Consider the following 11,504-nt stretch of genomic DNA (forward strand, 5'->3'; position numbering starts at 1 on the left):
TCTCAAAGAAATTTCTTTTTTTGTTCAACGATTCATATTCAAATCTCTCTCTTCTAATAATTTCTTGGTTGATAATTTTGATTTTCTTGGTTATTAAGATATCAATATTGGAAAATCCAAAGGTAAGTCTAATCGTTCGAATTTAGAAATCGTTTATCCTTATGGACAAAATTCTTCTCTGTGGAGGGACGGTGATTCCGAGGAAAGCAATTTTCTAGGGAGAGGGGAGAGGGAGAGGCATTAATACGTTGCAGATAAGATTGGATCAATTGCTCGGATCTTGGTGGCAGCCATTACGCCAGGCGCGATATCATAAAACAGAAGCGATTTTCAATAACGATGATATTGGCGGACAACTCGAGTCTTTCTTCCATTCCCTTCCTCGCCCCCTTCTCTCCCGACACTAAGGCTAATTTCCAACACGCAATTTCTTCTTCCCTTTCTCCTCAATTTTTCCTCTTATCGAAACAGATCCGGAAAAAAGTATAGATAAATGCAAATTGCAACGTTTTTTTTTTCTTTTAATTATTCTTTCCTTTTCCTTTCTTTTAATCCGTTCGCAATCCGTTGACCACGATTTCTTCGCAGGAACCAGATTTCTCTTTCGGGGATGACGATGCCGGTCATTAGAGCTTGGAACCAGCTCGGATCTTTCGCATAATTAGGAAAGATCGATCGAAAATTTAATCTCGCCAAGAGTTGATCAACGGGCGGCCCACCACCGTTAAAAGAACTTACTAATTATGCCGCGTCTAAAGCCCGCCCCCCTCCTCCTTGCAACCGGAGGATAAATGAAGATTTAGATGGGACAGGCCGGGCGAAAACAAACTGGAAGCCTCTTCCTCCTCCTCCTCCTCCTCCTCCTCTTTGGTTACAAATTGCGCTTCATTTGACGGACTTGGTGGATCGTGATAAGGTTAAGATTCTTTTTTAAGAAAGTGAGGAGAAGGAATTTTCTCGCGGCAGGGAGATTCTTTATTCTGTCTTATCGGTTATTTTTCACAAATTCGCATGTGATTTCTTTTTTAAGTCGATCACTTTTATTTTAAATCGTAATTGCATCGATATCGCGAAGAAGATGACACGGGATGTTGCGTCTTCTCGTTGTTCTTATTATTCAAGAAACGATTTATCTTCCTCTTCTTTGATTTTCTTTGTCTCATTGATATTTAAATGTATGAATTTCGCTTATCAACGGTTCATTGAAAAAGTTTTGTTTTCAATTACGAAGCGTGTACACGACGATGATAAAATTAATTATCAGAGGATATAAATAAACTGACCACGCGTATTCGAGCGAATTATCAACAGGGAAATTTGGAAGAAGATTGCCCATCGAAGAAATTGCTTGGGAAAAATCGTTCGTTCGAAATGATTACCTGGTCTCGAAAAAAAAAGAGGAGGAAAAGAAAAAGAAAAAAATGCTCGACGAATCGAAAACGGCCGAAAAAACGGAACGCGGAGATGAATGTTCATTTTCGGGATTGAGCTCGTTCGCGGGAGAGCGAGCGCGATACGTATATTCCGGAATAAACGAGTGTGCAAGAAGCTGGGTCGGCGACGAAAAATCGGGAAGATAAATACCAATTTGATAATGTAGAGAGAGAGAGAGAGAGAGAGAGAGCGGGTGGTGGAAAAGCGCGACACGGAAAGAAAAAAGGGGAAAAAAGACGTTCCCTGTGCGGCACGCAGCACACCGGCCGTTCTCGGAAAAACCGAGAGAAATGCGAGTGGCGGTGAAAAAACGAAAAGGAAAAAGAGAACGAAATAACCCGTAGCTACCTTATCTGCCGTCGGTAACGTAGCATTGTTTCAACGCGCGGCTGCGAAAGAGAGTGGGGGGGTGGGGAGCTGATAATGGAACGCGGTGTACACGCCGCGCCGCTTTTAACGAGCAAACTTTTCTACAAATAAATTTCGCGAGCTGCTCGAATCCTGAGAAGGGAGCGGACTCGTTGCCACGTATCCGCGAGAAGAGTGTCGGCCCCGTGTATCTACCTTTTAATCTCGAGGAATAAAGCTACGCAAAGAGGGACAGAGAAACTGGTATTCTCGACGCGTGCCACGATTCTCGGCAAATATCCGACCACGAACGGAACGAACCGAGCGCCCGTCTGTCCGTGAAATACCGATCGAGTTAGGACGTGAATAATTTCTGCCTTCGTATCGATGCTCTCGGCGATTTTTTGCGTTCGATGATAAGGTATTTTTTTCAATTTTGTTGCGAAACTTTCTACGCTTAGTAAATGGAAAGTTTGCGAGATTTTAACTTGTTTTAAAATTAAGATTGAATTTAATTACGAGGATGATAAAGCGACTCCCTATATTTTATTCGCATAGAAAATTTCTTTTCCTCTTCTCTCCTTATTTTTCCCCGTCGTTCTAAATTTCTTCGATTTGGACAACAATTTTTTCAGTTTCATCGAGTACACTGTAAAGTCCTATTAATCGACGAATTTTCCAACCATTCAACGTTCGGTCCCAATATTCGGTCATCGTAGAAACGTTCTCATCGTCGCGTGTCTTCCATTACCGAGTTTCACCGCTCGAACGACTTGTGGAAGGAACGGGGGGGGAGAAAAATTGGCGCGTAAGTCCCTCCGTGTAGATAGAAAACACGACACCCCTCCCGCGTTAATTATCATGCTTTTAAGGCGAACGAGGGGGGGAAGGGAGGACTTTCTCGTTCGACGAAATCTTCCCCCTACTTTGGGATTTATTTGCTCCTCGTTAATTCCACGAGGACGCGAAGCGGCTTAAAAACTAATAAGTAACTCTTCCACCCAAGGAGGGCCTACCTTTCTTTTTCTCCCCTCGTCCTCCCGCTCGCGCAAACGAATCACGATCCCTGGCCGCCATTTAATAGATCCTCGCTTAAATCTCTGACGAAGAAATATTCTTCCACTTTCTTTTTTTTTTCTTTTTCCCCTCCCCCTCCAAAAGAGTAGTCAGTTTAACCGGAGCGTTCTGCAAGCTTTTATAAGAAATCCTTGGAATATATATACTTTCTCAGTTTTCAGCCAAGTAACGGTTGGAACGGTGTTTCCTTTTTCTTCTTCTTCTTCTTTTTTCTCCTCTCTCCCTCCCTTTCTCTCCACCAGACTTCTTAAAAGGTCGGTGCCTCGACGTACTACCGACCGATTAATCTGCACCGGTTGATCCAACCTTGTCTTCTCTTCTTTTTGTCCCCTCCTCTTTCTTTATCCTCTTTCTTCGCTTTCCTTTTTTTTTCCTTCCTTTCTTTCCTCCTCCTCCTCCTCTTTCTTTTTCTTCATTCGTTACTTTACGTGGAACGGGTTCGAACTAGATGACTAAATTCCCCCTCTCCTCGAATATTCCGTTCGGGGTACGGAAAAAGTCTTATGGACTTAGCGACTGAGGAGGAGGAGAGACCATCGGCCATCGTCCAAAGTTATTCGCGACAAAGTTTCGCTACGACATTTGCCGACAACTTTTGGGGGGGAGAAGGAAGGGAGAGAGGAGGAGGGAAATATTCGATTTTAAATTCTTCGATCGAAAATTATTATCGTCTCGTTGGATCTTTATTATTCGTAATTAATGATCCACGGATAATTAAGTTTCGTTGAATCATCATCGAATTTCACGATGAGCAATCTTCTCATCGGTGATGAGATAAATATGAGGGGACACTTGGCAAAGATTTTTCGAAAGTGCATCAATGCACAGAGAACCCCACCATTAGGGCTGGCTAATTGCTGGGAATGTGTCTTCTCTTCCCCCCCTCGCGGTCGACAGAATGGCTCGACCAAGTTAATCCCCCTCCTCCGCTGGAGGGGACTGGCCGCCCCCCTCTTCTTAACCCGAAATCTCGTAAATTCGGCAAACTTCTCGATCCGCTTCCAAGATTTCCAAGCTGAAAAAGGAGCGAGGAAGGGTGACAGATCTTTCTTCGCCCTCGTTACGCCCTCTTGGATGGAGAAGGAAGGGGGGCTGAGATTATCCAGCGGAATTAACTTTCATCTTGGAAAACTCTGCTGGCCCTCCCCCTCCGCGAGAGAAAATCCTTTCTCAACCGAATCCCTCGATTTTCATCCCTCGACTCCTCGAAAAATTCCATCACCAATTTTTTCGAATATTTTTCCCCTCGCCTCGGTCAAATCTCTTTCTTCGATGGAAATCGAGAAATTAGAGCAGAACTATATTCTCTTTGATACACAATATTTAGATGGCTGGAGAAAATCTTAAATCTTATCTCATCACGTTTCGAAAATGAAGTTATACGCGCATTCTTGAATAAAAGAGAGACTAAAATATTCGAGTATAATTCGAATATTTCGAACAACCAAAGTGTTCTCCTTTTTTCAACATCTTAAATCACCATTTCTCGTAACAATTCTTGCTTCAAAGGAAGGGGAACAAAAGAAAGGAGAAAGAATTAATCAAAATTTACGCAAACGGGGAAATTGCGTTCGAGATTGCGTTTTGCTTGCTCCCCTTTAGAGAGGGGGATGCGTGAAGAAAGGCGATCGAATGAAAGGGGAAAATAAAATTTGATGCCCCTCTGGTGAAATGCGGGGAGAGGAGGGTTGGCTCTCCTTTTTTTCCTTCATTCCGTGTTTCTTATACGTGTACATACACCAGAGAAAGGTGTAAGAGTAGTAAAGGTAGGCTCTAACCGTAGTCAGACCGCCTACGTACAAGCCGGGGCAATAAAATGGATTTATCGATGCCACAAAATGGCGGCCTTCTTGCCGCGCACTCCGTCCTCGCTCGTACTTCATTTTGCCGATATTAAATGCTGTAAATTCAGGCCGCCGCCACTTTTTCTCTCTCCCTTTCTCTCTCCTCGTGGAGGGAAAAAAAGAAAAAAAAGGGACGAGGGGAAAAATTTCGGCCGAAAAACTTTAGCCGTTCTTAATCCACGGTTTGCCACGGATAAATTCGCGTGAAAATGCGGGAAATGGGGAAAGTTAACGGGGATGGAAGAAGGAGAGCGTTCGGTTTCCAATTATTCGAAACGAATATCTTCTGATTCCTGATTGAAAGGGAGAAAAATTCTCCATCCCCTTTAGCCGGCTAACTCGACAATGGTTGAGAAGCCGGGAACCATCCCCCGTGGCGCAATGTTGTTCCAGTTTTCCTTTTCGCCATTGGCGTGGCGTCTCGAGCCGGAGGGGGTTGGAAAAAAAAAGAAAGAGGAACTGCCTTTCGTTGCAGGCAGCCTCTTCCTCCTCTTTGCCTGGTATCATAACTCATCCGAGGAGCAGTCCGATATTAGAAAGGTGACACACATCGTCACACATCGCATTGGAGCTTCAGAAGCTTTTCAAATCGAAACCACAGCAACGCCTTTTGTACTGTTTTCCTCTTTTCTTCTGTTTTTCTTTTTTTTCTCTCTCTTTATTATTATTCTTCGCTAGGTAACGCGTGCGATATATTATTCACGTTGCATCGCGACGAAAGCGAGCGAGCAGTCGTAAAGATGCATTAATCCCCTGACAGCCGCTCGGCCGAAAACACGCGGGAAATTTATTTTCCCGCCCGGTTCATTTTTTATTCGGCCGCGTTGAAATTGACTCGACTCTCTCGGTGCGAAAATATTAACATTCCCTTCCTTTTAAACGAACGGAAGGGAGAAAGTATTATCGCGGAGGGGAGAGGAGAGATAGCTTCCTCGAACAATTCTCTCCCCTTCTTCCTCCGCAAACGGAACGAAATTGAGTTAAGGATGGAAGAAATAATAACGGAGTTTGTCCTCCTCGATGGAGCATTCCAGTTTAAACTCGTCCAGTTCGAGCTGCAAGTATATACACATCAGTCAATAATCGATACATTTTGAATTACTTTCCAGAATTATCACTGTGAATAACTAAGTCCATTTTCGATCTCCAGTTTCCAGTTTCAAGAAGATGTATAAGATAAGGTATTTAACTCACAATTATAGTACACACTTCCGTTTGTAGAAAAATAATAATAATTGGCGAAGGAAGGGCAGTGAAGCGACGTGGAATTTCCTGTCGTCCCGCAATAAGGGACGGTCGTCGTTATCGAAATCGTAAACGAACGGTTACGCGAAAACCGAATCGTATGAAAACGCGTAATCCCTCGACGTAAAACGAGCCGCGAAAGGATGGAATTACCCTCGTTCCCGCGCTATCTCCCGCCCGACCAAAGTCGAAATTGATAATCAATTTCGCGGGTGTACACATTTACACCTCGATGCGCGGCACGCGTCGTGAATTTCGTGCCCTCGAGTCCGCTCTTTCGAATGCAAATAACGCGGGTGGATTGCTCGTTTGAAAACCCGGTTTTTGAGACGAGCTGTTCCATCCTTATACGAAATTAAAAACTTTTCTCGTTTGAGGACGATAACTCAATACGATGGAAATCGATGCAACATTCCAAGGTTTTGTTTTTTTGCGGCTTTTGAGAATTATTTTTAATTGGAAAAACAAACTTGTCGTATTCTCTGTCGATGGTAATTCTTGGTATTTTTACAACAGGTATCGTTTTCTCTTTTAATACTAATTTTTATAATGATACATGTAAATATCTGATCCGAGGAAAGCTGGTTTTCTAGAATCGAAAGATTCTGTAATGTTCAAAGTGATTTCGAATTCAATTTATAAAAATCAAACGCTGTATTCTCTGATAGTAACTTTCATATTTTTATAATAAAGTATTATGTAAATATCTGATCGAAAGGAAAAAATCGATCGCATCCATCGATTCTGGGATGTTCAACATTTCTCAAATTATTTTTAAAAATTGAAATCTATGCTCTCGCTTAAAAATTTTACGATATATAAATAACCGATCGAAAGATCGTTCTCTTCGATCGATTCTGGGATGTTCAAAGCGATCTCGAATTGTTCCCAAAAATCAAACGCTGTATCCAATAACTTCCATATTTTTGTAATAAAATATTAAGTAAATATCTGATCGAAAAGCGAAAGATCGCATCGATTCTAGAACGTTCAAAGCGATCTCGAATTGCTCCCAAAAATCAAACTCTTTCTTAATTATAATTTCGTATTTTTACAATAGATATATAAATATCCGATCGAAAGGGAAAGGAAGAATCGGTTTCTTCGATCGCATCTATCGATTCTGAGACGTTCAAAGCGATCTCGAATTGCTCCCAATAATCAAACTCTTTCTTAATTATAATTTCGTATTTTTACAATAGAAATGTAAATATCCGATCGAAAAAAAAGGAAAAATCGTTTTTTTCGATCGCATCCATCGATTCTGGGACGTTCAAAGCGATCTCGAATTGCTTCCAATAATCAAACGCTCCGTATTTTTAAAATATCCGATCGAAAGAAAAGGAAAGATCGTTTTCCTCGATCTCAAAATCCGTGATCCATCGACTCTGGGATAATTAAATTCAATTAACTCTCGAATCTCATCCTGATCACAAGAGTTTCGGAGCGAGTAACACGCATTTAATGCAAAGTCAGAGCGGCCACGTCGCTAGAGGCGAACGTAATCTTCTGATATTTCTGATACAGCATCTTCTTCAATTGTTCCGCGTGTTCCCGATTCCTGGTCTCGCAGATCACTCTCACGTCCACGCTGAAGAAGTCCGTCATGATCCAAGTCCGCTCGTACATGATGTCCTTTATCGAGACATCCGAGTTCGTAAGCATTTTGCAAAGCTCCGCGATTTCGTCCGGTCGATCGGATACGGTCACTGTGAACTTCAAAAGCCTGCCTTCCACCGCCAATCCCCGCTCCAAACACCTGACGAGGACCATCGTGCCGATGTTTCCGCCGGACAGAGGCAGCACCACTCTACAATACGAAAATCAAAGGGGCCAGTTGTTATCCATCCCTTTGACGATCTTACTACCGACAATACCAAGTATTGAACAGAGTTTTGGAAAGTGTAAAAAGAAAGATAAAAATTGCAACAACACTCAATTTTGAATATAATAATCAACGTGAATTTATGTGTTAGAAACAGTATTAATGAGATACAATATTAATGAGAATTTCTTGTTCAAGATAAAAGGATCTATCCTCTCATTCTCTCACGTTAGCCTACGTTATTTTATATTTTCATGTTGGTAGCATTAAAAGTAGACGAGATAGTTGAATATAAAATATAAGAGAAGTTCAAGACTTGATCAAGAAAATAGAAATTCATCTAGTTTATAATTTCTCCTTCAAGATAAAAAGATCTATTCTCTCATACATTAGCTTGCCAACGTTATTTTATATTTTCAGGTTGGTAGCATTAAAAGTGAACGAGATAGTTGAATATAAAATATAAGAGAAATTCAAGATTTGATCAAGAAAATAGAAATTCTTCTAGTTTATAATATCTCGTTTAAGATAAAAGGATCTATTCTCTTATAAGTTAGCCTACTTACATTATTTTATATTTTCTTGTTGATAGCATTAAAGTTTAATATAAAATATAAGAAAGATTCAAGATTTGATCAAGAAAATAGAAGTTCACCTAATTTATAATTTCTCCTTCAAGATAAAAAGATCTATTCTCTCATACATTAGCTTGCCAACGTTATTTTATATTTTCAGGTTGGTAGCATTAAAAGTTGAATATAAAATATAGAAAGGTTCAAGATTTGATCAAGAAAATAAAAGTTCACCTAATTTATAATTTCTCCTTCAAAATAAAAAGATCTTCTCTCATACATTAGCCTGCCAACCAAGAAAAATTCAATATTTGATCAAGAAAATAGAAGTTCACCTAATTTATAATTTCTTGTTCAAGATAAAAGGATCTATCCTCTCTCATAACTTATCCAGCCTACATTATTCTATATTTTACATTTTTAGTATTTTATTTTACATTTTATATTTCACGTTGATAGCATTAAAAGTACACGAGATAATTGAATATAAAATATAAGAAGAATATAAAATATAAAATATAAGAAAATTCTTGATCAATATTTGATCAAGAAAATAGAAATTTACATCTAATTTATAATTTCTCGTTCAAGATAAAAGAATCTATTCTCTCATATGTTAGCCTGTTTATATTATTTTATATTTTATATTTTATATTTATTATTTTATTTTACATTTTATATTTCACGTTGATAGCATTAAAAGTGGAGTCGAGATATATTGAATATAAAATATAAGAAAGGTTCAAGATCAAGAAAAAAATAGAATACCAGACGACTAGGAATCTAACCTTTTCCCTCTCAATTCTTCCAGCTGGCCAGCCAAGATGGCGGCCAACCCAATAGCACCGGCGCCCTCCACGATACACTTGTCGTCCTCGAGCAGTTTCAAGATCGCGACGGCGATCCAATCTTCCCTCACGACCACCACTTTGTCGACCAACGGATTCGCGGTCGCAAAAGCGTTGTATCCGACCACTGGCACTGCCAAACCCTCGGCCAGCGTCGGACCTACGGATGTGTACGTCGGCCGACCCGCTTTCCTCGCCCTGTAGAAGCTTGGACACATCTCCGACTCGACGCCCTGTGAAAATTGAGCGAAAAGCGTGTACAGATATCATTATCCGTAGAGAAGAAAAGGAGTAGGATCTCGCTCACGATGATCATTACACCGGGATGAAGGCTCTTCACCGCGAGAGCTACTCCCGCGATCAACCCGCCTCCTCCGATCGGAATCACCACGGCGTCTATATTGGGAACCTGCTCCACGATCTCGAGCCCCAGCGTCCCCTGCCCCGCCACAATGTCCGGATGATCGTACCTGTGGAATAGAGAAGAAATATCCTCTGGAAGGATTAATTCTGAGACAATAAACGGTGGAAAAATTTTCGTGAACCTGTCAAAAGACTTTTCTTCTCCCGGTGATGGCCAAAATTTTGAGCTCAGGATAATTTATCGATGATTGAGAAAATGAGAAACGATCGTAGATTGCAGTAAACGAAGTTTATACTCGAAATTAAGTTTGTTCGAAAATTTTAAGAAAGTATCATCGAGAATGGAAGAAGAATCCTACCCGTTTATGTAAATCAGCCCTTTCTCCTTGCCCGTTCTGAGCGCGGTACGCCTCGCCTCCTCCATGTCGGGGCCATGGATGATCACGTTGGCACCGTATTGGCGACAAGCGATTATCTTGATGACAGGCGCTATCACAGGCATGACCACGGTCACGGGTATGCCAAGCTTGTACCCGTGATAAGAGATTGCCGCCGCGTGGTTACCGCACGAGGCCGAGACAACGCCGAGCTTCTTCTGCTCGTCGGTCAGCATCATCAGCGCGTACCTCGCCCCGCGCTCCTTGAAGCTTCCGGTTACTTGGAGGAAATCCTTCTTCAGGTAAAGATCTACGCCGATCGCGTCCGACAGCCGAGATTTCTGCGCAACAGGCGCAGACGTTTTGTCACTTTTTCGATTCTTTTTCGCAGGAAAAGGGGAAATTTCGAGGGGGAGGGGAATGGAATTGTTTGTATTTCGTTTATATCCGTTTCTGTGAATATCGTATCGAGTTGATATCGGGTCGATCGATTTTTTGCTTGGAATTCGAGAAAGAAACTTTTATATTTTGGAAGAAAGATAATACGATGGACGAGTTCTAATATCTTTGTTTATTCTTCGAAATAATCCTTTGGCGAGGTTAAAAAAAATTCTCCGCGCTTTTCCAGGTGTAATTTATAATTTTCCAAGAAAAATATCACGAGGAAAGGAACGAAACTTGAGTTTCTTTTATTCTTTTCTCTTCTTATAGTGTGAAATAGATTAGACGAGGAATATTTTCATTGAATTTAAAGGAACGGTGATAAACGTTAATGATTAATCGTGTTAAATATAGGTGGTAAGAAGAAGAGTGGGATAAATCGTTACCACGCATGGTGTGTTGACGATGTCGTATTTGATCTTGAAAGCGGCCGACGTGACGCTCTTGAAAGGGACCCTCTGGGGATTATCCTCGACGCAATACGGATCGATCAGATCCTCCTCCTTCACTTGCTGCGTTCCCCCCCTTGCACTCGACGAAATTAATTCCCGTCCAATGGCGTGACGTAGCGTGATAATTACGTGATGAATCGTTATCGAACTCGTAAACGTACGGTTACGAAAAACGCGCCCGTATGAAAATGGCAACATGTAACCCCTCGACGTAAAACGAGACGAAAACACACAACGTTCGATCCCTCCCGTTCCATTCTTTTTCGAAGCCGATCCGTTCTGCTCGATCCGAACTGTGCGCACAGGTGTCGCTATCGACGCTATCGTTCGAAGACCAAGCCTTAACGTTCGATTCAAATTCTTGTCTCCAAATTCTCGAATTAATATTCCTTGTAACGTGATAATTACGCGAAACGAAAAACGCGCTTCTAGGAAGCACAACGCGTAAAACGCGAAAATTATTTATGAAAGGGTGGAATTACTCTCGTTTCAAAATTGATAATCAATTTCGCGGGTTTATACCTCGATGCGAATTTCGAGCCCTCGAATCTGCTTTTTCGAATGCAAATAAGAGCGGGGAGATTGCTTTTTTTGAGACAAGTGTAATTGTTCCATCCTTGTAGGAACTTTTCTCGCTGGTTGAATTATGGGACAATAATTCAACTACAATGAAAATAG

The 11,504-nt window shown here is 41.3% G+C and overlaps 1 protein-coding gene across 2 annotated transcripts; it reads right to left on the reverse strand.

Annotated features, from left to right (window-relative positions):
* Positions 1-795: 795 nt before the first annotated feature.
* LOC409058 (L-threonine ammonia-lyase-like) lies at positions 796-11,472 on the reverse strand. Of its 2 annotated transcripts, none has more exons than XM_026440583.1 (5): positions 10,761-11,472; positions 9,916-10,274; positions 9,513-9,663; positions 9,134-9,426; positions 796-7,758 (listed from the first exon to the last, which is right to left on the reverse strand). In XM_026440583.1, the coding sequence occupies exons 1-5, from the start codon at positions 11,022-11,024 to the stop codon at positions 7,410-7,412; spliced, it is 1,416 nt and encodes a 471-aa protein (XP_026296368.1). In that variant the 5' UTR covers positions 11,025-11,472; the 3' UTR covers positions 796-7,409. The 2 variants fall into 2 exon arrangements, with proteins under 2 accessions (XP_026296368.1, XP_392584.2); XM_392584.5 differs by having other exon boundaries at positions 797-7,758; positions 9,501-9,663; positions 10,761-11,467.
* Between the last annotated feature and the right edge of the window lie 32 nt (positions 11,473-11,504).

The sequence above is a fragment of the Apis mellifera genome, linkage group LG5 (assembly GCF_003254395.2).
Source record: "Apis mellifera strain DH4 linkage group LG5, Amel_HAv3.1, whole genome shotgun sequence".
Taxonomy (NCBI): Eukaryota; Metazoa; Arthropoda; class Insecta; order Hymenoptera; family Apidae; genus Apis; species Apis mellifera.

Coding starts and splice junctions, on each gene's coding strand:
- LOC409058 (XM_392584.5), bottom strand. CDS start 11,024: ATGTTGCCATTTTCATACGGGCGCGTTTTTCGTAACCGTACGTTTACG. Junction 10,275..10,760: donor TCGTCAACACACCATGCGTG/GTAACGATTTAT, acceptor CCTGTTGCGCAG/AAATCTCGGCTGTCGGACGC. Junction 7,759..9,133: donor GAAGAATTGAGAGGGAAAAG/GTTAGATTCCTA, acceptor TTCGTATTGTAG/AGTGGTGCTGCCTCTGTCCG.